At 45.7% G+C, this 26,853-nt stretch overlaps 14 protein-coding genes across 14 annotated transcripts; 8 read left to right on the top strand and 6 right to left on the bottom strand.

The window, feature by feature from the left end:
• Positions 1-2,741: 2,741 nt before the first annotated feature.
• GGS22DRAFT_190635 (uncharacterized protein) lies at positions 2,742-3,256 on the top strand (the record flags this gene model as incomplete). Its single annotated transcript, XM_047965007.1, has 2 exons — positions 2,742-2,891; positions 2,957-3,256. The coding sequence occupies 2 exons, from the start codon at positions 2,742-2,744 to the stop codon at positions 3,254-3,256; spliced, it is 450 nt and encodes a 149-aa protein (XP_047817153.1).
• Positions 3,257-4,027: 771 nt separating this feature from the next.
• On the top strand, positions 4,028-4,736 carry GGS22DRAFT_168411 (uncharacterized protein). Its single transcript, XM_047962147.1, has one exon. The coding sequence runs from the start codon at positions 4,176-4,178 to the stop codon at positions 4,422-4,424; it is 249 nt and encodes an 82-aa protein (XP_047817152.1). The 5' UTR covers positions 4,028-4,175; the 3' UTR covers positions 4,425-4,736.
• A 931-nt stretch (positions 4,737-5,667) lies between these two features.
• GGS22DRAFT_168410 (Apc13p-domain-containing protein) lies at positions 5,668-6,475 on the top strand. The gene is made up of 2 exons (XM_047962146.1): positions 5,668-5,937; positions 6,002-6,475. Exons 1-2 carry the CDS (start codon positions 5,935-5,937, stop codon positions 6,329-6,331), a joined length of 333 nt encoding a protein of 110 aa, XP_047817151.1. The 5' UTR covers positions 5,668-5,934; the 3' UTR covers positions 6,332-6,475.
• A 40-nt stretch (positions 6,476-6,515) lies between these two features.
• GGS22DRAFT_38644 (putative SPP30 protein) lies at positions 6,516-7,595 on the bottom strand. The gene is made up of 2 exons (XM_047966958.1): positions 7,191-7,595; positions 6,516-7,108 (listed from the first exon to the last, which is right to left on the bottom strand). The coding sequence occupies exons 1-2, from the start codon at positions 7,391-7,393 to the stop codon at positions 6,658-6,660; spliced, it is 654 nt and encodes a 217-aa protein (XP_047817150.1). The 5' UTR covers positions 7,394-7,595; the 3' UTR covers positions 6,516-6,657.
• A 119-nt stretch (positions 7,596-7,714) lies between these two features.
• On the bottom strand, positions 7,715-9,177 carry GGS22DRAFT_168407 (CRAL/TRIO domain-containing protein). Its single transcript, XM_047962145.1, has 2 exons — positions 8,370-9,177; positions 7,715-8,314 (listed from the first exon to the last, which is right to left on the bottom strand). The coding sequence occupies exons 1-2, from the start codon at positions 9,058-9,060 to the stop codon at positions 7,983-7,985; spliced, it is 1,023 nt and encodes a 340-aa protein (XP_047817149.1). The 5' UTR covers positions 9,061-9,177; the 3' UTR covers positions 7,715-7,982.
• Positions 9,178-9,516: 339 nt separating this feature from the next.
• GGS22DRAFT_38629 (DNA polymerase alpha, subunit B) lies at positions 9,517-11,910 on the top strand. The gene is made up of 4 exons (XM_047966957.1): positions 9,517-9,961; positions 10,021-10,209; positions 10,265-11,588; positions 11,652-11,910. Exons 1-4 carry the CDS (start codon positions 9,633-9,635, stop codon positions 11,826-11,828), a joined length of 2,019 nt encoding a protein of 672 aa, XP_047817148.1. The 5' UTR covers positions 9,517-9,632; the 3' UTR covers positions 11,829-11,910.
• Positions 11,911-13,467, bottom strand: GGS22DRAFT_38627 (splicing factor, Prp19-binding domain-containing protein). Its single transcript, XM_047966956.1, has one exon. The coding sequence runs from the start codon at positions 13,375-13,377 to the stop codon at positions 11,992-11,994; it is 1,386 nt and encodes a 461-aa protein (XP_047817147.1). The 5' UTR covers positions 13,378-13,467; the 3' UTR covers positions 11,911-11,991.
• A 696-nt stretch (positions 13,468-14,163) lies between these two features.
• Positions 14,164-14,799, bottom strand: GGS22DRAFT_168403 (Alb1-domain-containing protein). Its single transcript, XM_047962144.1, has 2 exons — positions 14,753-14,799; positions 14,164-14,681 (listed from the first exon to the last, which is right to left on the bottom strand). The coding sequence occupies exons 1-2, from the start codon at positions 14,784-14,786 to the stop codon at positions 14,173-14,175; spliced, it is 543 nt and encodes a 180-aa protein (XP_047817146.1). The 5' UTR covers positions 14,787-14,799; the 3' UTR covers positions 14,164-14,172.
• A 345-nt stretch (positions 14,800-15,144) lies between these two features.
• GGS22DRAFT_168402 (cysteine proteinase) lies at positions 15,145-17,909 on the top strand. Its single transcript, XM_047962143.1, has one exon. It carries the CDS (start codon positions 15,385-15,387, stop codon positions 17,614-17,616), a length of 2,232 nt encoding a protein of 743 aa, XP_047817145.1. The 5' UTR covers positions 15,145-15,384; the 3' UTR covers positions 17,617-17,909.
• A 307-nt stretch (positions 17,910-18,216) lies between these two features.
• GGS22DRAFT_190627 (DNA-directed RNA polymerase II subunit RPB11) lies at positions 18,217-19,231 on the top strand (the record flags this gene model as incomplete). The annotated part of the gene is made up of 4 exons (XM_047965006.1): positions 18,217-18,233; positions 18,748-18,806; positions 18,861-18,971; positions 19,026-19,231. The coding sequence occupies 4 exons, from the start codon at positions 18,217-18,219 to the stop codon at positions 19,229-19,231; spliced, it is 393 nt and encodes a 130-aa protein (XP_047817144.1).
• A 293-nt stretch (positions 19,232-19,524) lies between these two features.
• GGS22DRAFT_38592 (LSM domain-containing protein) lies at positions 19,525-20,240 on the bottom strand. Its single transcript, XM_047966955.1, has 6 exons — positions 20,111-20,240; positions 19,994-20,050; positions 19,883-19,921; positions 19,800-19,827; positions 19,683-19,746; positions 19,525-19,628 (listed from the first exon to the last, which is right to left on the bottom strand). The coding sequence occupies exons 1-6, from the start codon at positions 20,133-20,135 to the stop codon at positions 19,593-19,595; spliced, it is 249 nt and encodes an 82-aa protein (XP_047817143.1). The 5' UTR covers positions 20,136-20,240; the 3' UTR covers positions 19,525-19,592.
• A 297-nt stretch (positions 20,241-20,537) lies between these two features.
• GGS22DRAFT_168396 (ribonuclease H-like protein) lies at positions 20,538-22,891 on the top strand. The gene is made up of 3 exons (XM_047962142.1): positions 20,538-20,767; positions 20,842-21,839; positions 21,892-22,891. The coding sequence occupies exons 1-3, from the start codon at positions 20,688-20,690 to the stop codon at positions 22,461-22,463; spliced, it is 1,650 nt and encodes a 549-aa protein (XP_047817142.1). The 5' UTR covers positions 20,538-20,687; the 3' UTR covers positions 22,464-22,891.
• GGS22DRAFT_168395 (ribosome biogenesis protein YTM1) lies at positions 22,892-24,590 on the bottom strand. Its single transcript, XM_047962141.1, has one exon. It carries the CDS (start codon positions 24,460-24,462, stop codon positions 22,993-22,995), a length of 1,470 nt encoding a protein of 489 aa, XP_047817141.1. The 5' UTR covers positions 24,463-24,590; the 3' UTR covers positions 22,892-22,992.
• Positions 24,591-24,839: 249 nt separating this feature from the next.
• On the top strand, positions 24,840-26,847 carry GGS22DRAFT_168393 (DNA polymerase alpha/epsilon subunit B-domain-containing protein). Its single transcript, XM_047962140.1, has 4 exons — positions 24,840-25,003; positions 25,056-25,365; positions 25,427-26,372; positions 26,424-26,847. Exons 1-4 carry the CDS (start codon positions 24,957-24,959, stop codon positions 26,642-26,644), a joined length of 1,524 nt encoding a protein of 507 aa, XP_047817140.1. The 5' UTR covers positions 24,840-24,956; the 3' UTR covers positions 26,645-26,847.
• The last annotated feature ends 6 nt before the right edge of the window (positions 26,848-26,853 follow it).

Raw genomic sequence — 26,853 nt, 5'->3', positions numbered from 1 at the left:
TTAATCGAGAGGTCCAGATATTATTAAATGTGACTGCTAGACTTACTGAAAACTACAGAATGGGGGAGGGCAAGGTTAAACTTGACCAAGATTCAAGATTCAAGAACCAGCCGCTCTTGCGATTTTGCTCTAATCTTTGGTGGGTATGGTCGATAGATAGCTTGGATATCACCAATATTTTAGGGATTAACCACGTTCGTGCTTTCAACGCATTGATGTACTCTTCAGGTCGGTGCTTCAGATTTCAGATTTCAGATTTCAAGACGGATGAGATAGATCAAATAGCCGAACTAAAAACTTCAAGGTTTAAACGGTTTAAAAGAAGGTATGGATTGAAAGAAGAGAACGACGGATGGCTATGTACGTGCGTATCATTGATGCTACACTCCTAGCAGAAAGAGAGAGAAGAAAACGAAACGAATGGGCGAGGTATCGAGGAACGTGAGGAGTCGTACGTTATCATGCAAGGAACAAGAGACCTTGAACATTTGAACTCTTGAAAGTCAAGATGGTGAAAGAGAACGAGCGAATGGGTTGATGGATACGCCCATACTTTCGCCTAATGTTCCAGACCCTATAATAGCTACAAGCCGTTAACCGTAGGCCATCAAGCCATGGCAAGAACGCCTATGGATGCAGGGTCCGGGAGCTATTGGGTCAATCAAAAAGGGGAGGACTGGGGGGTAATTGACCAGATAGGGTATGTGCTACGGACCTACTAGGAGTTTGGCCATTAAAAATTGCTAAAAGCTGGAGTTGTGGAGCTAAACGCTCGCACCCGCCAGAAATACCCCTGGACTCTTAGATTTCATCCAAACTTTCATCTACTAATACTACTGTACATAATACAGGATGTATCCCATGTACGTCCACGGGTACTCATTCCTTGACGTACAATAGTACTCAGGTACTTGAAAAAGAGATGCACTCATTAACTTCCTCTCTTAGAAATATGGCATATTGAACATTGACTTTCTTAGAGCTATTACTAGAAAATAATAATAGCCCATGACTATATGAATAGATATTATACATATCAAATATCACGGATACCGAACCAAAACACGTCGTTTAGGCGGGCGCGAGCTGATCTCATTAGCGTGTTCATGTGGACGTTAGCGTTACCCCCTCGTTAAAAGCTTGGTCCTAACTCAGCATCAGCGCTTGCCTTGGTTTCGACTAGCCCAGAAAGCTAGGTCTAGATCGAGGCCTCCTTAACGACTTTTAACTGTAATACCTAAGTACCTCTATTGATAAGTATCATCATTCTGCTAGTTATTACTAGGTAGGCACACCTCTACGATTTTAGATGATGTAGCTTAATAGCATAAAAATTTTAGTAAAAAAATCGATCATGGATGTTTTTAGCAGTCTTAAAGAAGTTGATCAGATATTATGATATGTATATAAAACCTTCGGTATTCTACAAATACTTCCATAAACACTTCGAAATTAAAATATTTGATCTCGTATGAAGGATCCGATTCCTGGTCTCAGATCTCAGCATGTACCCGACAAACAAGTGGCCTATATACATATATACATACCTACACATGTATCGTGTACATACTACTAGATATGCATGATATGGCACGTTCTGCACGTTACGTTAGATCATTGGGGTTTTACTTAGCTGCTTAGTAGGTCAGTATTAGCGGGTATTTCCGCTTGCGAAGAAATCAGCTCAGCTAGGTATAACCATCATAAGTAGTGTCACTATCATAAGTCGCATTTCTCAAATCATATGTGGAACGTAAAGAAATCGTACTTATTAGGGAAATAATAATCGTTTTTTTGTTCCGAATTTAATCATTCACCTAATAATACCTTAAGGTTAGCTGTTGCGTTGCAGAAATTTGTTTTAATTGTCACGCCAGGCTATCCTAGACAATAGGATTTGTCCAAGTCCTTATATGATCATCGAATGCTGATCAGCCCCTGCTATCCCCAGCACCCCGGTCCTATCTCTGTGTATTAGGTAAGCTGGGGATCTCCAGTGCTGCAACTTCAATTTTGAGCATATTATCAAATCCACCAAATATTACATCATACTCATTAGGAACGTATTGTGGCTGCATCTTCGTCCTTCATAACATTTTATTAATGATTTGTTGGATGAGGCTGAACAACATTATTAAAGAACGCATCGCATCTGTCAAATTTATATCTTATAGAATCAACTGATATGACTACTTACTGCGAATCTTACTCGGTACATAATTTAGCTATCTCAATATATAATAGAGCGTTGCTCCGGTCCGCTAAATATTTCTGTTCCTGGTATCTTGTCCTATATATAAGATACCTCAAATTTTTCGTTACACGTATTCGTTTATGTGTTATGTACATGATGACATTGAAGCTACATACTGGCATCGTAGGTATGGCAAGTGCTCAAAGTACACCGATGGAGAACGTCATTGCCTCCATTACTTGATTGTTTCCCTAGCACTTGCTTCGGTTATCGACATATTACATCAAAAATTTACCTAATCTTCCAACCGACTTACCTACCTACTTAGGTACCTACCTATGGTGTGTATGTTGAGAATTTCAAGGTTCTTCCCCCTGCCTTCCAAGATTCACTCACCTCATCTACTCCTCTTCATATCAATAAATCCCCGGATCTGTCAGTGTATATCTTGCCACAGACTTGAGTACGTATAATTGAGGATTGTTCAAGATCTATCTCCATCAAATTTCCATTTGACTCTTTCATCATGATGATGATAACAGCGATCATGGCGGTTCTCGCCTCTGGTGGCTTCACCCACATGGCTTTAGCAGATGACAACCCCAGCAGTCAATCTATGGTTCCATCTACCACACTTGATGAACCAATTATCGTGCCCGGTACTCTCCAGAAGCGAGATGCATACACTTGCTATGGTGTAGGTGATAGCGATTTCCTAGTCTTGTAGTAGTATGTATCTACCGAGGCTAATCTGTCTATCAGACCACCAATACTTCCGTTGCGGATTGTCAGAAGGTCATCGACACCATTCTTGCCGACAAACAGAAGGACTTCACGCTCTGGCCTAACATATGTGCTGTATGGAACCAGGGCACCTGTAAAGTTCGGTTTTGTGCCCAGCCCTATGTGACAAGACCCGTCAACCGATCTGGAACGTGGTTGGCCACTTACATAACCACGCCAATATTGGATGGATGCATTAGCAAAGGGAATATGGGGGTCTATGGAGACAATGAAAACCTCAATAGTCACGCAGGCACGTACCGAGTATGGGTATCATAGAGCTGGGGAGTGGGATATGGGGGATAAGCAGGAACGCAGTGAGATCGTAGAAACGCAATGGTAACTTTCTATATGTAGCTCAGACAAGAAGATTCTAGCGGGCAGGATTTCTATGGAGATCACGAAGGCCTCTTACACAGAGGCAATCAACATACAACATTTGCTTCAACATCTTGGTCAAGATAACCGTACGAAACTCAACAGAATTAGAATGGCAATTGGAAGTATCATTCTTTGTGCTCTAGACTTTAGGTAGACCATAATATGTAGCATCTTCATCCAGACAGTATTCTTACTTGTTTGTCTTGCTTACTGAGGCATGTGATCATTACTACCTTAACAGTACTTCTTAAGAGATATATGAGGATTCATCAATATTACAAACCTTAGTATGGAATCCAAAAGGTATTCGAGGAGTAATATTTAGTAAATTCTCCTGTAGGTATATATTTTAATATTATTTAGCATGGCTAATGACTGAGGAGATATTGTTCTGTTACCCAGAAGATAGCCTACATAATCCGTAGACTTTGGATCATGATAGTTTTCATCTTAGTATGGATGTGTCATCATCAGTATGTGTTATACTCTATCCATGTTTGACCAAAGGAATCATTTTAAAATTTCAAGTTTTCAACATTGAAGTTCACGTGCGAGTCATCAAATTTCAGCGAGTCGTTCAGGTGGTTCCTTCCCCCTTTAAGCACACAAGTATACCAATTAGTCGTTGTTTCCCATCTGCATATGTAGGTACTTAGTAACCCTGGGGGTCACACCTGAACTACATAGTACGAGCATCGAGGCAAACAATATCACAATTCCTCAACCGAATTCCCAAGACTCGTCATTCACACCGCATACATTAATCACAAGAATCATTCCTGCCTTCAATACCCCATATCGGTTCACGAAATTCACCATGGTTCTAATGCGAATGTCCATCTTGGCCATGGCCACTGCTAGCCTCTTTGACCTAGCCGGCGCTGCTGCTATCGTACCGGTAACCGATCATGGAATTCAACTCTCGGGATCATCCACCCAGCAAGCACGAAAGGATACCATCGCTGAAATGATTGTCAACTCTATTGGCGAGGATCTCATCCAACGCCAAAACGCCGTCCACCGCTGCTACCCGCCCTCTCCCGCCGTTGTTAGTCATAATTTCTAGGCGAACATAAATGCAAACGATATAGATTATTTACTGACACGTATGCTAGGATCCTACCCCCTCGGTTGAGGATTGCCAGGGCTCGATTGCCAAGCTTCAGGCTGTCCAAGGCGATATTGTGGTCAAGCTAGTCGAAGGTTGTTATGAGGCGTGGAACGGAAATTGCACCGCATCTGTCTGCCCTCAGAAGGATGGGACCTCTACCATCTCGCCTTCCGTCGCTGCTCAATTCATGATCGATTCTGTCATGACAGAGTGCATTTCCAACGGCCTCCGAGGATGGTACCTTGACCGCAACTATGGAATTGGTGTCTATCTGACTTAAGCATCATCAAAGTACACAGGTCTAGTTGATGGATGATATGGGAGATAGATTGAAACTGGGTCGTTGAATGGACTCTTACGGCTTTTAGGTTGAGCCTTTGCTACGAAAGGGTCCCCTAACTCCACCAAGGCAACAATACACGGTGAACTTTTTTATGTGCTTCTTTTCAATCTGTGATATTTAATTGTGCAAACTTGGCCTAAAGAATAATTCCATGATAATTTCCCTAATAGGGTTACCTAGGTAGATATAGTATAGGAAGGGCGGAAATTTCAACGGACCGCGTTCCCATGAAACTTATCGTAATTGTCTTGGTGCTAATTGATGGTGCTCCCTAATTTCCGAATAGTATGATTTAGGAATACGTTTGCCTCCGAACTTCGCTAAGGGAGTGCCACAAGGAGCTGTGTGATCGGATGGTGCGGTTTATAGATAATCGATCTACTAGGTTGCAGCGGTAGCAGAATCAGGCATTCGATGAGCAACATCGACCAGCTTGTAAGCCTGGGCTGGAAGGGGGCAAAGACCTGCCTTGAATGTATTATCTGATAGTCTACCAGGTACTCATAGGGAAAGTAGAGGACTTTCAAGATACATATATCTATAGGAATATCAATGTAGCATGCGATGAGTACCTATTAATTTTTGTTGTGTACTCTTCGGAGGTATGTATTACGTATGAAGACGTACATAGATTAGGTATATTGTAACGTATCGCAAACATCGTTTAGTTTTTGAGTAATCATTTGTCTATTATAGATAAGCCGTGATCTTCGACGTGTAGGATATTCTTTGGACTTCCTGCTAAAGAGGATGATCGAATGTGGAAGGAGACATATTGATTATATGAACTTTAAGAAGACGATGAAGGAATGAGTTGAGGTTCAAGATTACCCCTACCCACCCCATCTTTCCCCTGCCGGAGGAAGTAGTACCGGTACCCGCCCGCGCTCGCGCTCCATATATTAGTTTGGCAGAACCCCACCTACTCTGCCACATGCACCAGACTGCTCTAGATTGATCGCCTAAGTTCCTACCTTCATCGATATTTGTACCTATGTATTTTATAGAAAGCTTCCCTTCCTTTCAATGTTATTAGCACCAGCCTTATGATTTATTGCTTTCCGCCTCCCAAGTAAACTAGCTTCGAAGGATACCAGGCTGCTACTAAGGCCTACTGCCACAATGGTATTTCCTCCTACTTAATTGACATACATAAGCATTCTGGCTTGCTTAATTAACCGCCTTCTAGAACAAGGACGGCTGCTACACGTACGTGCACATGCAAAGTCCCCGCGACGCCGACATGTTCGAGGACTTTTGCAAGGACAAGCTGCCCGACGACGAGATATACGTGCCGCCGCACCACCAGCCCATCAACCCCGAGGACGAGGACGATGTAGTGCCCGACCAACACGCCGCCTTTGGCATACAGAAGGCTACCCAGCGTAGCAAAGAGCCTGCCTGGAAAGACCTGGGCCTGGCTGAGCTTATGGGGAAAGGTCCCGTGTCGGGAAAGGCTGGAGGGGCCAATAGAGGCGGCAGTGGAGTCTTTAAGATGTATAAAGGACTTCCACGATGAAGCGATGGGCACATTTGCGGGAAGATATTTATAACTTTGCATTCAGTGGATGGGCGGAATGAATGATAGGCGCATGGAAATATCTATGGGCGGAATAGGAGTTAACACGGCGAATGGGTGTAGTGTCACTCTTTCTGGGTCACATACTGCGAAAGAACCTGGTATTTGCTTGGCAATGCCCATTCTCCTCGTCTCTATCTCGTGATATCGCGCCTCTGTGTGAAATATGAATCTGCCCAAACATCTCCCGTCATCCGTTCCGAACGCCATGCAATGCTATAAAGACTATGCTTCAATGTTTTATCCTCCGTGTCAGATTTAATGATTTAACCCTTTCCTAGGAACCCTTCCCTCTCCATAACCTCTGGCGCGAATTTAACTAAGAAGACCGTCCGACCGGGCCACATCTCGCCCTCCTCCTGCTTACCAACACTATGCGCTGTGACTCTGGCGGGGAAAGCGGAGCCGTCGCACACGCCCTCGATAATACCCGCGACGTAGGCGGCGCAGTTGAGTTGGCTCATGTCTTTCGGCACGCTGATGTAGCGGTTGACGAGCGGCTCGTTGTCGATGATCATGTACTCGTCCGGCTTGGTGGGGTCGGACGACTTCTCGAGGCCGTCAGCCGCCCGCCCGAACAGGTGTTGCCACACGTTGATCTTGATGAAATGTAGTAGCGTGATGATGTTCAAGGGCCGTGTCTGCGACCGCGGCGGCTCGCGGTATAGAAGTAGGTCGAGGAGCTTGAGGCCGATCGGGTGGCCTTGCGCGTTGAGCCTAGATCGAGAGGGTGATCGCGTTAGTGGCCCCGCGCTACCTAGGCAGAGAAGAGATTCTAGAAAACCCGCGCTATAATTACCGCTTTTCTAAGTCCTGGATGCTTTCTATCTTCTTGGATGCGTAGCCTACCATCTCTGAGAAGAGGTAGGCGAAGCTAGAGCCGCTAAGTTCGGAGGTTTTGGTGCGGTTGAGCGGTCGGTGGTAGATTGTCTTGCCGTTCGTCGGGTACCGTAGCCCTGGCTGATCTTTTCCATTGCCCTTTGCGGGCTGGAGATTCGACATGGTTTCGCTGAGGATTGTTTGCACTCTGATATATGGTGAGGTATGAAAAATGTTCTAAGTTAGGTACCTAACCTTGAACGTTTTATTAAAGATTTCCAGGTGCAGCTGGTGGTGGAAGGTTGACGTTTTGAGGTGGGCTCCTTCTGTAGGTGGATTAGGTTAAGTGTGGAGCACACCTAATTCGGGGTACCGATAATACTAGGTATTAATTAATAGGTAGGTACCTTTGGGGTTAAATTTACTTTATAAAAATAATTTTTGGTAAGATTTATTACCAAGTTATTAAACGTATATAGTCAACTATCGGACTAGTATGTACTGCGTATATGGACCCTCCTATAACTTGATTTAAGTATAGGTAAAAGTACTATCTGCATGCATACCTAGGTACCTATAGTATCATTGGCATGACTGGCTATGTATGTACATTATAGCTATGTATTCGGTCTTAAGACCATCTCTTGTTCCTCAGTTTACAACTTGCATCCTTTCCATTATATGCTTATCCTTGAACACTTATCGTATTCATATTTTTCGAATTCTGTCTTCATTTATAAGACATCCGACTTGCCTATATCGTAGCGCCATCCTAATTGTTCGCTTCACTAGAGTAACCGGGTGGTGGTGATACTCCTTGAGCATCGTAGCCCTTGAGGTAGTCCTCCTTCTCACCGATCTGCTTGCCCCCGGCTTCCCATCTCCTCACCTTCTCCGCTTGTTTCTCGGCACATAGCTTCTGTAACGCAGGCCAATACACATCGTGGTTGTACTCAAACTGCAGCTCGCCTCCTGGGAATTCTGACCAAAGTTGTTCTTTTGGTACAAATTGCGTCATGTCCTCGTTGAACTTCAACTTTTCCCTCGTCAACGGGTCGATAAAAGGTGTTATAAGTTTGAAGAAACCCCAAACAACCCATGGAACTGTCATTTCAGATTAGCAAATTCCATATCACACACAGCTCCGATAAAACTGTACCGTTGATAATCATCGCTCTTCCGAGCCTCTCGGGGTAATGGGTCTGAAGAATATGTAGTACCTCGCGACCCTGGCCTATACCCGGAGCGGTATTTGTGCGATTTTTGCCCGACTTGAAATTAATGAGCAGACTGAGTGTTTCTTGTTGCGCTGGCATGAGTTGAATGACGCGCTCAAGCATAAAGACAAGATGCTGAACTTGTCGAGGAGAGACATCCGTGTTTTGGCGGCCTGGATTCAAGTAATGGCAAGGACGGCATTGCTTATCATAACCCAACAGGACTTGTTTCCCAGTCGCATTCTCCGGTCCAATTTGATCTGCATCCAACTCTTCGACTCCGTATTCCCTTCGCCAGGCTAGGGTCTCTTGCAGACGTTTCTCCGATTCCTTCTCATGCCACTTCGTGGCCCTGAGGTATCTCAAAAGACATTCTCTCGTAAGCCACATCTTCTCGCTATCAGCCAAAGCACCGGGCTTTTCCTTAGAGTGAACCTCAGTCCAACCCTGTGCTTGTTTCAAAAGCCAGTCATATTTAGTTTGTTGACTGGCAGTAAGAGCCGGCTTCTCCGGTGCATTGCTGGCTGAAGAAGGGGTTGAAAGCGGTGTCTGCAGTGTGCCAGACTCGGTTTTCTCTTCAAGAATTGAGGGCTCTGCGCTTTTAGACGCTACTGCCATCTTTGAAGTAGACATCCTGATACGTAATGAGCAACCAAAATAAACGGGCTATGATAATGAATAAAATTTCTAAGAAAAGCAGAAGGAAAGCGTATTAGGTATTGTAGGTAGAGAATCTGCGGTGTACCTGAATATTGAGAAGGCGGTGCTGGCTGGTTGTTGGCTTGGCCTTGGCCTATCTAAGTAAGTACTAGGTACATAATCTTAGGAACACGGCAGGTGGGGCCCGGGCTGCCGGGTCATGTAAAGTGTAGATCTTTTGGCAAGTGCTGCTGCAAGTAACATGTATCTATGTATCTAGGTACATATGAGCACATTCACCTTCTAGTGGTCAATTAGAACCTCTAGGTCGGGACCGGGGTACGTTTCCTCATTTAGAAAATAAACCACTTAACACGAGCAATCCTTAGACGCGTCTGGGCGCGTCTAACTTGTCTAATATTGAAAAAGCGCGCCCTCGGACCTTCAAATTATCCACTTAGGTCATGTGCGAAGACCAAGAAGAAGAGAGTTCAACATTCATCATTGTTTGACTGAGATTCTGATTTAATTGCTTACCTAAAGCTTAAGCCGTTGGTTTTAGCAGCATGGCAGAAGTAGACTTACAAGAATTGAACGAACAGTTCGGCGTGCCGAACAAGGATCTCGAGCCTGATGTCGTCTCTGAGTTGCGATCTATTATGCGGATGCATTCACTGTCCGCTCAGGACTTATACTTCAAATGGGAGTCCTACTGTATCAAAATGGATATGGATGGAAACAGCCTGTCAGTGGAAAGCTTACGAGCCCTCAAACAAGATATCCAAGATGCCTTAGAACGAAGCAATCGGGCGCACCAAGTTCATATCAAGACAGAGAAGCGCTCAAGCGGGACACCACGTAATGCTGTCAAGAGTACCGGTGATGTCTATGGCATGTAAGTATTCATGTTTATTATATCGGTAACGCAATAAAGTTGAGACTGACATTGTGTAGGTTGGAAGGGATGGTTCCAAATACCCCAGCTGCGGGAAAGCTCAACAAAAGTGCTTCCAAGAGGCGGATTCCGCACGACACCCCCTCTATAACAAGGGTGAAGGGTGATATTCTTAGCAGCTCACCTGATTACAAAAATCAAAGCCCATTAAAAATAGAGAGCCAACTAGACTCTATGAATATTGTCTCGTAGGTTTCGTTTAACCGAATTTCTGGCACGCTCAAACATACTAAGAAGTTATAGTGCGGCTTCCTTTAACGATCGCCCCAATCCTGGAGAGGTAATAGAAATTCTGAACGAGCACCTCAAACCACCAGAGCCCGTAATAGTACCCTATGCAGAGTCTCGAGTCAAATTGAATGCAGCATCGGATCTCAAGAAACTGGGCTATAAAACTCTTGCTATGAAATCCTCAGAAGCCTCCGAGATTTTGGATGATCGGATAGATGAATTTTCAGGTCTCGTGAGGGATCAATACAATATAGATGAGGCTGAATTCGGTAGTGCAGCTAGCCAAAGCACCACGGAAATCGTTGCCGTTGGCCGAATTGCGTCGGATTCCTCGGAAGGTAAACTCAATGCGGCATCTCTCGTCTTGGAGACTTCGAGGCGGACTGGGGGAGGCCTAAGAATTCCCCTGAACTTACAAAAACTTAGTGGCCGTTACCAATTTTTCCCGGGACAAATCACTGCGTTTAGGGGTATTAACTCGTCTGGCAAAGAATTTGCCGTCCGGGAGGTGCTTGAAATGCCTTTGCTTCCTAACGCTGCATCCTCCCCAATGGCTATCGAAGCTCATCGGGAGAGACTTCGGGGTGGACCAGATGCGATGGAGTCGGACGACGAACCGGCGCCATTGAACGTGATTATTGGCTCGGGTCCTTATTCGGCTGATGATAACCTCGACTTCGAGCCCCTTCATACTCTCTGCAGCCAAGCAGCAGATACATGCGCTGACGCTTTAATTTTGACGGGGCCATTCATCGATGTCGACCATCCCTTAATTGCCACAGGCGACTTTGATCTCCCAGAGGAAGCGGGAGACCTTGACTCTGCGACGATGTCTACTGTTTTCAAGTACATGATTTCCCCGGCCTTGAACCGACTCGTTGCATCTAACCCCACTATTACCATCCTCTTGATACCATCTGTACGCGACGTGGTCGATAGACATGTTTCTTGGCCGCAAGATCTTATCCTCAGGAAAGACCTGGGATTGGCTAAGGCGGCACGTATAGTAGGTAACCCGATGACCCTATTTATTAACGAGATGCTTCTTGGGATCTCGTCCCAAGATGTTCTCTGGGATTTACGTCACGAAGAACTTGTTGGTGGCCGAGCCGAAGAATCCAACTTTTCTTCGAGGGCCCCACGATACCTAATCGAGCAACGGCATTACTTCCCAATATTCCCCCCGGTAGACCGGCAGAAGCTACCTAAGGCAGGCACCGAAGATGGACTACCCACCGGTGCTATGCTTGATTTGAGTTACCTAAAACTCGGCGAGATGATGGATGTCAGACCAGACGTCATGATTGTGCCGAGCGCTCTGCCTCCCTTTGCAAAGGTAAGAAACCTAGAGCGTTTCCTACAAATATCAGACTTGGCAGCTAACAAAAAAAAAACACAGGTTGTGGAGAGCGTTCTAGTGATCAACCCAGGATATTTGTCGAAAAGGAGAGGTGCAGGCACGTATGCTCGGATGACATTATTTCCGCCGAAGTTAACAGATGAAGAATTGGATAAGGGAGGCATGGTACATCACAAGGTCTTTGAAAGGGCTAGGGTTGAGATCACGAGGATATGAGTATCCCTATAGAATTCACTGCATTATACCGAATCCCAAGTAATAAGAGAGAGTGAGAGTAGCGAGATACCACTAGGCATTAGTCTGTTCTGCATGTATGCGTTTCCAACAAAGTACCTAGTCTCCTCGGGAGGATAGAAGTGTGACAAATAGACGAAACTGTCTATCTGGTATCCGTCTTTCGCCTCTTGTCACTTTCGTAGCGATCCGCATCCCGTGATGAATCCCTCTTTCTCCGGCTACCGTAACCGTCCCGATCAGGCCCGTCTCTATCTCTACGGTCATCCCTTGGTCGGTAGCTATTCCGATCTTGATTTTGTCGTCGCTCGAAATTGCGAGGCCCTTGCGGCGCACCCGGAATAGGCTTTTTCCTCTCGCCGAGGGGAATCGCGTTGGCTCCTCCTGGCCCAGACTTATCTCTACCGTAATCAGATTTAAACCTGTCGTCGACGTTATACTGGTCAAAATCCTTGCCTGGTCTTGTGTCGCGGAAGTTCCCCCATTGGCCAGTGTCTTCGGACCTGAGGTCCTTGTACTTGGACGCCCCTTTCTTGCCTAATTTTGTCATGTCGCGCATTTGGAGCGCCTTTGGAAGCAAATCGCGGTTCTTAACGTCGTCCATGATCCGCGTGCCCATGATGTCCCGGTTGGCTAAGCCCTCGGTTTCGGCCTCGTCCCGGTAGAATGCACCCTTGTGAAAGTACTTTTGCATATACGACATCTTTCCCTTCGAATCTTTTTCGTCTTTCTGCTTAGCTAGGAAGTCATCATCCTCAGCTTTGCGTTCCTCTTCTGTCAAGTTTCGTCTGCGTTCAACTTCTTCTCTTTCTTTCTCGCGCTTTTCGATAGTCTCGCGTTCCCGTTTGATGCGCTTTAGCTCCCGCACTTTCCATGCTGCATATTCAGCCTCAGGTTCTACGTCATCTTCGGTGTCAACGTCCTCTTCCTCGTCCACGTTATCGTTCCAGTGCCCTTTCCTAGTCGCGCGGGCGGCAGCGTCTTTACGCATTTGCTCTTCAACCATATCATCCATGGCCTTCTTTCTCTTTGCTTCTTCCTCGGCTCGACTAGACGCTTCATCTTGCTCCTGGGTGGATATCTTGTTCCGTTGATTTTTGGGTACGAACTTCGGCTTCAACATCAACCGTCGAGGTGCCTCTTCTTCGCTACTCTCTTCATCTTCACTATTATCTTCCCCACTTTGATCTTCACTCTCTTCCTCGTCCTCGCTTTCCTCCGTAACGAACCCTTCCTCGGCTGCCAGGCGAGCGGCTTTTACAGCCTCCACGCGTCTGATCTCAGTCTCTTGATCTTGTTTTTTGCGCTCATCTAGATTGACTCTACTGAGGTTGCTAATGATTTTGCCTGCACTTGGGGCTTTTGGTGGTGGCGGAATTTTGCGCTTCGCCCGCTGTTTCTGCTCGGCTTCGGCTTCACTGGTGTCTGATTCTGATTCGGATGATGATACACCTGTTGCTTTTCCTGCGCGATATCGTGTGGGTCGCGCGGGATTCGCTGTCATGCGTTTTGACTTCGTTGCGGGTGGCATTATGAAAGAATCATTAAGAAAGACTATTGTAGAACTTGAAGGCGTAAATGGTAGTTTTCGACTCTGGATTTTCCAATGCGAGGAAATTCTACTGTCCTAGGAAGATGAATCAACTAGGTATTAGGTAGGTATTAAACAAATCGTTCTGCGTACCTAGTACCTAAGAGGATACGCTGTAAACGCGAAGGTATGCACATACCTGGGTGGAGTCGATTTTTTAATCGATAACGATAAATCTTTTTAGTGGGGTCCTCAAGCCTTGGAACTCAATTTCAATGGGCACAACATTGAATACTAGTGCTGGCTACACTAAAGTTCGCCTGGCACCCCTTCGGGGTGCTGCGCTTTAATTAGCAAAAATACCAGTAATTAGCAAAGTACCCTTATAGAAAACTTTCTATACGATTTACATATAAGAATACTTGCCAAGACTCCCATGTTAATAAAGTACTCATAATTAAGAGAGAATCTCTCGTAATGGAAAGTATTTTGCTAATACCTGGTCTTTTTGCTAATTAAAGCGCAGCACCCCGAAGGGGTGCCAGGCGAACTTTAGTGTAGCCAGCACTAGTACAGGAGGTATTGAAATAGGAAAATATTTAGGTACAATACCTAGGTACCTACCTAGGTATGCATCAAACTTCAAATTATTCAAAGTTGATAAAGTATTGGTTTAAAGTGTGAAATCAATCTTGCTGAAGAACATCCCGAGGCGGAGAAAACGATTAAAATTATTGGGTTGTATCTCCATACACCGAGAATGCCCAAATATTTATTAAGAGGTAACCCTAAAAATCATAGGATCTCATCGTCTTGTTCTTCTTCCATAGCCTCCCGATTCTCTTGTATGGGATTCGTGTCTATGGCTGATGTATTTTGGGGGGTTTCCTCGATTTGTGCGTCGTCCATTCCATCGTCCAACTCAGAAGCTCCCTGGTCATCTTCCTCCTCTACCTCTGCTTGAGATTTCTTCATCGTAGGTATTTGGTTGTTGACTTCGTCCCATGTCTTTCGTCTTGTCTGTATTGTCCGAGCTTGTCCTTTACTCTTAGTAATTTTCTGTTCTGTCCTATCCATGACTGCGGCCGCTCGATCCTGTCCTTTCTCGTATCTTCTTCGCGCTTTGAAGCTTATGTTCCTACTCTTCTTTGTCTTTTTTGTGACGCCAGCTCCTTGGTGTATGGAGAGAATCGAAGGGCGATGATCGACTGATTCAGCAGGTGGTTGGACATTCTTCAGCGATTTGTCAGTGTCGATGCCTGGAGAGGTAGCGCGCCTTGCGGCTCGGGAATGAATCGAAGGACCTATTTATAAAGAATCGTTAATTATTTTAAAAATCGCATTGCTAAGGAATCATGGGATTATAATTGCGTACCCTTCTTCTTCTTTGTGATTGCGCCTTTACCCATGACTGTCGTTATTCTGATTTTGACGAAAACTAATCTAAACTTTTGAGGTTTCGATAATGATGCGCATGTCGCAGTTTTAGGACTATTTTCTAAAAATCTGCCCCGCAAAATTACCCGATAACGATTTCTTTTTCTTTGTTATAGGGAAGGACCTGCGTAGCAACTGTAAATACCTAATAAATCAGCCAATGATAGATCACACTAACAATTTAGGATCGGCATTCATTCTTCTATATGAGGCTAGAGCTGTTATATAATTCGCAAGATTCATCTGACCAGACATCTCATGATCCACTAAAAATAAACTGTCGCATCAGCCCTGTCAACCTATTTCTTACGCTGTACTTCCTTCAATTGACAGAAACCCATCTTTCATATCGCAATACGTACACGTACATACAGAAAAGGCAGAAAGAGAACGCGCGACGTGACAACACCTTCTCTTTGCCATGGCGACTTTAGTCTTGATTAATTTCGCAAAAATTACTCTGCCTTAATACTGGATATTTGATAATTCGACGGCTTGACACCGATTTCACATCATCACATGCTTAACTAGGCCAGCGCGCGATAACTTTTTTTTTTCGCAAACACCAGGATGCACTCCCATCACCTAGAGACACATCTCGACCCTCCTGGTAATTTCTATTCTCAGTATCTCAAAGGAGCTTTATTCGATCGATTACAACAACCTAGTGTTATTGTTCCTTTGCTACTTCTTCTCTTTTCTATCATCTATCAGTCTCTACATTCTTCTCCCTTTTCCAGACCTCGACATCCTGGAGAACTTCTTAGGCACTTTTTTATAGTCATCATTCCCTCGAACATACTCTATGCTCTCGATAACTGGCTCCATCCGCCCTCCTTCCCGATCCCGGAATCTTTGCGACCGGCCCGATCTCGATCATACACTGCTAAGAGCGAACTGCTTAGAAGAATACTGGGGATGGATGGGACGGGCGGCATCATCACATCTGTTGCCGATGCTGGTAGAAGAAGTCTTTCTAGTTTATCCAACAGCACCCTCATCAAGCACAAAACCGATCAACCTCCCGGCTTAGGAAATTACGACAACTCCTGCTTTCAGAACAGCATCCTCCAGGGACTATCGTCGCTGAAGCCATTTCCGTCTTACCTTGCCAGGGGCTTAGAGCAGGACAATTCCGAGAGCGGGGAAGAATCAGGCTCAGCAACTTCCTTGCGGGACCTCATATCAAAGTTGACGGATGCCAGTTATAATGGAAAGACCTTGTGGACACCGAAGAAGCTAAAATCTTTAGATACTTGGCAGCAGCAAGATGCGCAAGAATACTTCTCCAAAATACTAGACGAGGTCGAAAAAGAAATGTCGAAGGCGACAAAACCTAAACGCCGTTCATCCGGGTTTGAATTGGTAAGCATAAGAGACGATACCGAAGACAGTCAACATAGTGACGATAGCGGTTACCAGTCACTACCGGTACTCTCTAAAGCGGTGTCGGATGCGAGAATTTTGAGGAATCCCCTTGAAGGTTTAGTAGCGCAAAGAGTCGCATGCGTTCTATGCGGTCATTCAGATGGGCTTTCTATGATCCCATTCAACTGTCTAACTCTTAGTCTTGGGCGCGAGCAAACAGAGCACGATCTTTTCGAACGATTAGATTCATACACGGATCTCGAAACCATCGAGGGGGTTGAGTGCGCCAAGTGTACGCTGCTGAAGCTTCAAAGGCTTCTGAAACTGCTCATATCTCGCGGAAAAGAAAACAACAAAGCCGAAGATGAACTACGGGGGCCTATTTCACGACTAGAGGCCGTAGAGCTTGCTCTTGAAGAAGACGACTTCGGAGAGACAGCCGTAAGAGATAAGTGCCAGGTACAGAAGCGAGTCAGCTCTGCCAAAACCAAACAAGTCGCCATAGCACGACCACCTCAAAGCCTTGCAATCCATATGAATCGGTCAGTATTTGACGAGAGCACGGGACGTATGTTCAAGAACCTCGCTGCGGTACGCTTTCCGAAGACCCTCGACCTCGGTCCGTGGTGCATAGGAAGCGCCGATGATGTTGTTAGCTCCGTTGACAGCGACAAGGCCGCTTCTATCAACACACTAGGCGACGAAGAGCATTGGGTTACGGATCCAATGTCTTCTATGGTTTCAGGCGATCTAAAGCCGTCCAAGATTAGTGGGCCTATCTATGAACTACGCGCAGTTATTACTCATCAGGGACGGCACGAAAATGGCCATTATATCTGTTATCGAAAACATCCTTGCGAACCGTCGAAGTTTAATGATAATGTCAACCAAGAGACCGAGTCGCTTAATGATGCAGATGATATCGACGGAAATGATAGTAATGACGATCAAGACCCGGACGCGAAATGGTGGCGATTGAGTGACGAAAGCGTGTGGGAGGTGGCCGAAGAGACTGTGCTAGCACAGGGTGGAGTTTTCATGCTTTTCTACGATTGCGTCGACCCACACCCGGTTCTTGTTCCTACAATTCGACACGAAACGAAGTTAAACAACGATACCACAAGCTTTCTTAACGAAGGGAACAAGGTCGATAATTTAAAAACGACTAGTACGGAAGGAGGGCTGATAAATATTTCATCTGAGAACAATGAACAATTTGGTAATACGACAACCCTCGAACAGCTTCAGAGGCAGGTTCAGGCAGCGGCCGTACCAGACGACAACGCTAGCCAGATGAGCGATGTTGCCGGTGAAATAGAGGCTGCTAATACCCAATTACAGAAGAGGGAGATTATATGGTCAAGCCTTACACCTCCCCTTGCGGATGGGGAGATGGTGGATTCTATTATTCCACTTCATCGTCCTAATCGTTGATTACAAGTAGAAATGATGAAAGGGGCTCCTTACCTAGGCGTCCAGGTTATCTTCTTGCAACGGTTGAATTGCAATTGGGACAGTTGGATGTATTATAAGGGTTTGCTTCTTTGCATGGCCACGGCGTACGGAGGGATTGATGGGGTTCAGTTTTATCTAGGTATGTAGATATGTACATCTACAACCTATCCCATGAATGGACATATTTAAATATACGTGCACTCCTAGTAGCATCTATTCAGAGTGACATATGCCAGCTTCTAGAACTGGTTATTAGTAATATAGATGATTACCTAAGAAAATTAAGGATTAAAGGCGGTGGTCCGTGCATGAACTATGACCTGTAAGGGTTTAGCCGAACTATATCCGATTGGCTCAAATAATCATTATTCTTTGATCAAAGTGAGAACGTACATGTAACATTTAGGCGGCTGGCATTCATTTATTTGTTCATGTTCTTGATCTTGTAAACATCCATTTAGAACATCGCAAATTCGATTTCCACACAGAGACCCCAACTTCTACTTTGGATTTGATTTGAACTTGATTTGGACTTGAATAGATAATTATTATCTTGATTGTCTCCCGATCAGACTCACGATGAACGCTCCCGACCGGTCAGTAATATTCGTAAACTTTATTGTTCGATTTCACATTCCCCTTTCCCTTTCTGGTTTACCACGGCAGGATGGAGGAGGTACGATGAGAGAGCATGTCATGTATTTTCTGGAGAGAAGGTGCATGTTTCTCTATCCCGTCTAAGGCAAATGGATAGTCTCCCAAAGCTGGGCTTAACTTCTTTCAATTCCCACGTCTTGTCCTCTCTACATACCCTGAAAACTCGTTGTCGTCATCGCCATCAACATGCCTCACTCAAACATAAACGGAGATCTGCTTTGCTTGGGCAACAATACCTCGGAATTTCATAGGTGACTCAATCTGCCTCCTCCCCATCATCATCATCGTTGTCCTTTTTGCCCTTCTCCCAAATCCCAACGTCTACGTTACATATTACTTTGCTATTTAGTATAAATCAACATGGGCTCTAAAGAGAGTGGTGGACCAAACCCCAACTCCAACTCCATCAAAACGGCATATTTTTGATATAATTATGAGCTAACAGTTTCTTAGTTTCGAGCTTTTCATCCTTAACGATGGAGAGAAGAAAATCACTGAGAAGCCGTTCGCAGGTAAGTATATGCATTTGGCAAGTGGAAGTTGTCGCTTGATACTGACGGGCCTAGGCATGTCTAATACTTCGGACTTCATCATCCTGAAGGAAGACCATACCATTGGCAACCTACTTGCCGAGCACTTCAAGCAGCATCCCCACGCGATGATGGCTGGCTACAAAGGTAGGGATCAAGTTCACGTCTGCATCGAGAGCGAATATTCTAATCTTTGCATAGTTGCCCATCCGAATGTACCCGAGGTCCTGATTCGCCTTCAGACCGACGGTACTATCACTCCCCGTGAGTTGTTCATCGAGGTATGCAAGCAGCTTGTCGCCTCTCTTGGACAGCTAGCGCAGAATTTCACCCGAGAGTACGAGCTTCGCCGTATGGCCGGTGCTGGAGATGACCACACCTCTGGCGGTGGTGCCAACAGCAAATAAGTTCCTTGTTATTATGGCATGGCATTCTCAGGCGTGGCGTTCTCACGATGAATAATGGACAAGGGCATGGGCAGATACCTGGCGTTATGGTTGAGAGTTGCTTCTATTGCACTGCATTTCACTTTATTTCGGATACTTTTGGTTCGTCTAGTGGCAAATTTTGCCTATAAAATGGTGTTGGCCTCTTATCAGGTCGTCTTTATCATGATAACCTCATGTCTCTAGTTCCATGGTCAACGTAGTTCATGACATATTTGCCTCCTCATAACTGATAAGATGCAATGTTGACATTTAGTTATGCGTCGTCGTCGATAGTATCTCCTAGTTGGCCGTGGAATTGCTGAATTGGTTTCGGGCGCAATCATGTATCTACAGGACCCTCTCCTCCCGGTATTAACTATAATAGATGGTGAGTTTATTACCGCTAGATATGCCGAATTCTAGAACGTACCATGCAGATGTTATTGCCGTTCAGTAGTATCTTGGAGAGCTTCGTGTGATTTCCAGAGTAGTCGCTGCATGCTGTTAGAAATTGTGTAGACGTCCTATAGGTAGTAAATAACCACACAATTCGGTGACATCTTCTAGAACCATGTCTGGCAATTGTTAGCTTGCGGCATGTGACCAGAGAGGCCTTATAATTCTACTTACTGACGTAGTCGTCAAAACCAAGGAGTGTTCCGCTGAATTCTGGCAAAATATTGTTAGTTACTAGACTATAATGTTTCTTTTGGAGAACCTAGGTAGGCAGATATTTTATACCCTTGTCACCCTTCATAATGACCCATATCCTTGAGCCGACACACTTGTCGATGAGTTCTGTTGCCGCATATAAGTTACACTGTGTTATTTTTACGTTCATGATAGAAATTCAACTACCTAAAGGTAAAAGTTGGGATGCCATCTCGGAAGACGGGACTGTCTTTGTGGATATTTTGGTTGGAGACTCAGAGTAATCGGGCAAGTATTATATCGTCTTGAGCATACCAGCTTTGAGAAATGTTCGTAAGTGTAAGTACCTTTGATTAGGTCCGCTCAGACCCCGAACAAAATTTGGTCACCTGATAGCGAGTGGTGGACGCGTTAGGTACATATGTAGGCACTGTACATACATGTAGGTATGTATGTACTCATGTACTTCAATGGTACTTGAAGTTACCTAGTACTTAATGTGTACCTACTAGGTAGTACTAGGTACATGATTAGATGACTAAGCTAGACTTGGCAAATAAAGTACCTAGTACTACTTCATACTAGTAATGAGTTCCCCCCACTGTGGACTGGTCACTAATTTACTTCGGATTCTCGAAATTTAATATAACCCGCTTCCACAAGTCCACGACGCGTCTGCCTAAGAAGAAGCAGTGCGACTTGTACTATTATATACATACCTTGTAGTATTAGTAGTAGTAGTCATTATGGATCAGTGCTCTGATTCAAAACTCGTTTATCACCAATGACGTCCCTTGCAGGTTCAGAGATCGTCAGCAATGCTCTGAGATCTCGTAACGTTTTGCGCGCGTCTCTCACACTGCGGTTCGTCTGCCATCTAGGAACACTTATAAGAGGCGAAGGCATGGAATTTATTAACAGTTAACTATTCATTACAGTAATTGGGTTATACGGAATACTAAAATGGCTATAACGCCACCCAAGTATCAGTTATGGCATCCTACACGGGGTATCTCGTTCTCGCCTATTACGCGGTCTCCGGTCTTGACCCCTGAAGACGCGCAAACTTCGAATGAGGCAGCAGCAGCAGCGGACAGAACCCGCTCTGCCGCGTCTCATCCAGGTGATTTGGATGATTCCTTTTTATATCCAAAGTTGGAAGGGCTATCATTGTCGACGCCAAAGCGTAATACGCAAGAGATAACCAAGACCGTTGGTGAAGGTGCATATATCATTTCTTTAGACAAGCAGGCGAACTTATCAGAGACAACGATCCCAGATGGACCTCCTATATCTGAATTGCCGTTCAAGATGATGGATGACTTGTTCTATGCCGCTAAGAAGGCACCTGCTGGATCTACCGGTTCGTTTTGGTCTTACAATCAATATCGAGCGATCTCGGATGATGGCACAAAACAGAAGGTGAAAGTGCATTACTGTCGAAGCACCCATACAATGGAGAAAGTTTGCCAGGAATTTTTCAAAGACGAGAAAGTACTTGGCTTCGATTTAGAATGGGCCGCGGACTCGACGAAGGCATCAGGCTTTAGAAGGAATGTTTCATTAATCCAACTGGCAAGCCCAAGTCGTATTGGACTTTTCCATGTCGCTCTTTTCGCTAACAAAGACGACATACTGGGACCTACGTTCAAGGCTATTATGGAAGACTCGAACATCACTAAAGTCGGCGTTGCTATAAAAGGCGACGCAACTCGGCTCCGTAATTTCTTCAGTGTCGATTCGAAGGGGTTACTAGAGCTCAGCCATCTGTATAAGCTCGTTACCCATTCGGCCACGGGTCGATACAGCGAAATCAACAAGAGACTCGTGACGTTAGCATCTCAGGTAGAGCAATATTTGCATCTACCCCTATACAAGGGCCAGGACGTCCGATCAAGTGACTGGACTAAGCCTCTACGTATGGACCAGGTCATATGTGAGTCTTTTCCTCCCTTAAACTTGCCATGCTTGATCTCATGCCGGTATAGATTCGTCGTCGGATGCATATGCTGGATTACAACTTTATGCTACTCTTGAATATCATAGGAAGCAACTCGATCCCTGCCCGCCCACCCCATACCATGCGGAGCGCGATCTCCCCATTCGCCTGGCTTATGGTGCGTTGCTGGCCATCAACGATGATCCGGTGGTAGACGCGACCGAGGAAATGGAATTAGAGGCTACAGCTCCCACCAAGCCGAAAAGGACATCATCCAAATTACCACCAGGTACGAAAGACTCCCGCGTCGAGATCGCCGAAGACCGTGTGGCCCGTTATAAGAGCTCTCATCTTAATACGCGGGCGACTTTTGTGCAGCTTCGCGCTTACTACATGTGGCACGAGCAGGGCCTCGATCCTCAAACAATAGCGGCGCTGCTACGGGATCCTCCCCTGAAGTTAGCTACGGTTACCAGCTATATACTCACGGCAATCCAGACCGAGAGATTTCCCGCAGATATGGAGAGGCTGGGCGCGGAGATTTTGAGTACGATGTTAGAAGACACGTTGCAATCCCGATGGCCTTATATCGCTGCTCTTGTCTCGAAACCGAGTCTATAACGCTCCTCTCGAACCCGTTAATGACCTTGCGGTTGTACTCTTCTAGATAGGGGAAAAGAACCCTGTCAGCTCCTAAGGTGGCTATCTTAGGGATGATTATTCGGGAGATCGATTGACTATCTACAATGGGATAAATTAAACGGCTCAATATTACTGATTTAATCGACTGATACCAAGTCGCTGATTCTAGCTTAGTATACAACCCGTTAGAGGGTGTATTCTAAGCTTGTTGTATGTAAGGGTATAACCGTAATTATCATGCCGCGTACGATAACACTAATGCAAGAGGAGAATTCGATGGCCCCTTGACAATTTCCTCCGCTGCATTGGCGCTATTCTCTAATTTTGGTTATGTACCAATCTTCTATTTATATCACGGTTATGGACAAAATATGATTTTGAATGGCCGAGGGATATAGGTATAGACTAGACATTAAATATCTAATTACTTGGGTATATTCACCATGCCTTTGTTTTTCTCTATACAGAAATCACCACACCATAAATAACCTCTATACCACCAAGAGTGCTAATCCACCGCCAACAAACCCCTCCCCGCATTTATCTGCACCATCTTATCCTCACCACCGCTCACGATCCCCCAGCTCTTATCCCATGCCACACCAAACACTTTAGCCCCACGCCCAGGGACGTCGCTCTTACCACTGCCATTCTTCTGCGCCTTCTGGCTCTCTCGTTCGATCACGTACACGGCCTCGCTCACGCTACCACCGCCTTCGACTCTGGTGCCTGCGCGCACACTACGAAGATCCCAGATCCGACAGGTGCCGTCGTGGGATCCCGAAACGAGGCTATACTCGTTGTCGGGCGATGCGGATAGGGTGCTAACCATGTTCCGGTGTCCGCGTAGCGTCATAACGGACGTCGTGGATGCGTCGGCGCGGGGGTCCGCGAGCGTGATGTGGCGCGCCGAAGTACCGGCCGCAAGGAGCCCGCGCTTGAGCCAGATGAGAGAGAGGAGCGGGTGAGAGGTCGTGATCACATTTTCGGTTTTCGAGGTTGTTAAGTCGAGAGTCCGGATCGTGTGGTCTTGCGATGCGGAGTATGCGATCGTGGGGTCGGTTGGGGAGAACAGAACGGCGGAGGCGGAAGAAGTATGCGGTTGTAGGAGAGAGAGAGCACCGCGCTGGGGCGCGGTGGAGGGGGCGAGCTTGCGCTTTTTGGAAGTGGTGGTGGCGCCGGGGAGGAGGGATGCCGGGGCTGCAGGAGCAGATGACTTGGAGGTTGTCCAGAGCCCGATGCTGCCGTCGCTAGACGAGCTGAGGATGCGCCCTGTTGGGCCGTGGACATCGAGGGACTCGACACATGCTTTATGTCCGTATAGCTCGAGTGAAGGTTTCAGGGTGCCGGAGAAGTGGTCGTCTGCTTCGGTGTACTTCCATATTCGGACAGTACGATCAAGTCCTGCCGATGCGACTAGCGACGCAGATAGGAATTTGGCGGATTTGACGGTGGCGTTGTGGCCTCCCAAGCTTCCTGAAAGTGAGGTTGCAATTACATTCCCCGAGCCGTCCCATACTCTTAATAACCCGTCGTAAGACGCAGATAAAATTCTATCTTGGCCTGTAGAAAACTTGTCGCCGCTCCATACACCCGCACGAGAGCTCTCGGATAAGATGTCAATGTCGCTAACCCAATCGTCATGCTCGAAGCCTGCCTGGTACACGGGTGGTATCAAGCTGCGCACGTACTGTAGTGTAACTGTGCTCTCGGAGGATAGACCGTTGGCCTTCAGGTAGTCTTCGAGTGAGGTCCGTAGGAAGGCGCCGTTGATGAGGAAGTCGAAAGGAATGGGCGATGGGGTGTTGAGCATGGACTCGGAGTTGAGGACGCGGGATAGGCCATATCGCTTTATGTCTGAGGGGACGAGTAATTGTGTTCGTCCCTCTGGGAGTTGTAGATCGGGTGATGTCGTCGTGAAGTTGACGCGGATTTGCTGGGGTTCGAGGGACTCGGGTTGAGGTATGGACGGATCCATGACGCTTTTTGATACAGAACACCTCGGAATCCCCGGATAGCGCCAATTCTTCAGCCTGAGGGAATGATTAGTATGATAGATTATACTATCAATTTTCCATGTTGGAGTTTTAATTTTGCTGATTATCGATACCTACCTAGTTATCTAGGTACATAGCAACTTTTTTTTCTCTTATCGATAGTACTAGCCAGTATAAAATCCGCATAATTCCTTATAACATTCACACTGTACTGACTTATTCAAGTACCTATGTACCTAGTAGCCGTACCCCTCCATACAGGGGTTTAAACCAATCATGGTGTTGGTGTTCCAGGATACCACTAAGCAAAAGTACTATGTTAAGCCACAAGATAGACAGCCACGATCAATTAACGCCAAAAACGCGTCGTCAATTTTGTGAGCGCGTCTTTTCGATACACTCTTTCGGAATTGTATACCGCTCTAAATTTCTTGTTCTTACACTCTAACATGTATGCTGGTGACATTACTTCAAAATGACTTCACTAGATGAGATTCCTGGTAATTTGCTCCGGAAGCCTTCGTATGTTCAATTTACTTGGTTCGTTCTACATGACCGTATTAACCATTCACAGGGGCGAACCGGAAAATGAACTTGAAAGAATACCTTCAGACTACAAGCCTCTGCACTCATTTAGGCTCGACAAGGATAAGCCATATAAGCAGCAGTTTGCCGACATGTACTTCCTGAGACTCACCAAGATCAAGCCTGCCGTTGAGCAGCTAGCATTTGATGCATGGGAAGGCAAGGTCATCGGAGATGAGCCTGTCAAGCAAGCTGACCGAGTACTTGATATTCGACAGGGTGAGCTATGTTGGGTTGTCGGCACTGTCTACATGGACATGCCACTAAAGCCTAATATTCTCGATGATGTCTCTAAGGATGTACGTGTTTAAGCGGGTTAAATTATATTTGATTTATCTAATTTTCTCTTCCATTTTATAGCGATGGCTTTCGGCGCCTATCTCGAATAAAAAATACTACTCTGAAGATGGCTCTGATGCTGTCATGCTTGAAGACGAGTCTGGCCGCGTACGCCTTGTGGGGGATGTTCTAAATTCTGTTATTCTGGTTACCGGTTGCATTGTAGCTGCCATGGGCACAGAGAATTCAAACGGCGAACTAGAAGTGATTGACCTAAAATTCCCCGACCTACCGCCACAGCCGGATCGCTGGGCCTTAAACAACCCGCCAGCCACGAAAGGCAGCATAGAAGAGGAGAAAGTCAAGCCAAAGGATGAGGATACCAAGATGACCGACGCCCGATCCAAAGGCAGTGGGAAAAAAATAGCGATTGTTTCTGGCTTGGGGTTTTCTGGAAGTGACGCATCACATGCCATCGAGCTGAATTTACTACTAGAATATCTATTAGGGGAGTCTTTGGACCCGGCAGCACAACAAGAACTATCACAGATAAGCCGATTAATTATCGCCGGGAATTCGATATCTCTCGAAGAAAGAGAAGCAATAGACGAGGATATGAGCGAGAAAAAGGCTCACAAGAAGTACGGATACGATAGCAGCTCATATAACGCCCAGCCATCGCAACTACTAGACGAATTCCTTTCAACATTATTACCTACGATGCCAATTACCTTGCTACCCGGTGCGCAGGATCCTGCAAATGCTAGCTATCCGCAACAATCGATACATCCAGCTATGTTCCCCTATTCAAGGCCTTACACGGCTCAGCCGACGTCCTCGGAAGTAGGTTGGTTTGACACGGTAACAAACCCGTGGGAAGGTGAGATCGAAGGTTGGAGAGTCTTAGGAACTGGTGGCCAAAATGTAGACGATATTTTCAAATATGTTGGCAGCGATGACCGGTTAGGTATGATGGAAGCTATGTGTAGGTGGCGATGCTGTGCCCCAACAGCACCGGACACACTCTGTAAGTCAACAAACCCTTATTCCTACCATGCTCTACTAACAATAGAAACAGGGAGCTATCCATTTCAGGACGATGACCCATTTGTTATGCAGACATGTCCACACCTCTACTTTGTGGGTTGCCAGCCCGAGTTTGGTACTAAGGTTATCCAGGGTCCGGACGGACAAGTCGTAAGGCTTGTTGCCGTACCATCTTTTTCAGCTACACAAGAGGTGGTGCTGATAGATACAGAAACCTTAGATGTTTCGAAAGTCAAGATTGTTGCGGTTTAAAGCTGTGCAATGAGGAAACGGCTGGGTGAGTTAGCATATCATAGGAGTTGAAAAGGCTTACCAGATGAGATAATACTACCAATATATTTGCACGAATAATTGAAGACTGGGGCGGTAATCCTATTCATAAGGTTATCGGAGGTGTGCAATTGTTAACCATATTTTGACAAAATACCTAGGACCCCCTTTAAATGTAATAACCGTGAGAA

The sequence above is a fragment of the Annulohypoxylon maeteangense genome (genome assembly GCF_022496945.1).
Source record: "Annulohypoxylon maeteangense strain CBS 123835 unplaced genomic scaffold GGS22scaffold_13, whole genome shotgun sequence".
Classification (NCBI taxonomy): domain Eukaryota; kingdom Fungi; phylum Ascomycota; class Sordariomycetes; order Xylariales; family Hypoxylaceae; genus Annulohypoxylon; species Annulohypoxylon maeteangense.
The sequence above is the reverse complement of the archived record's forward strand: the minus strand, read 5'-3'. Positions and strand labels throughout refer to the sequence as shown.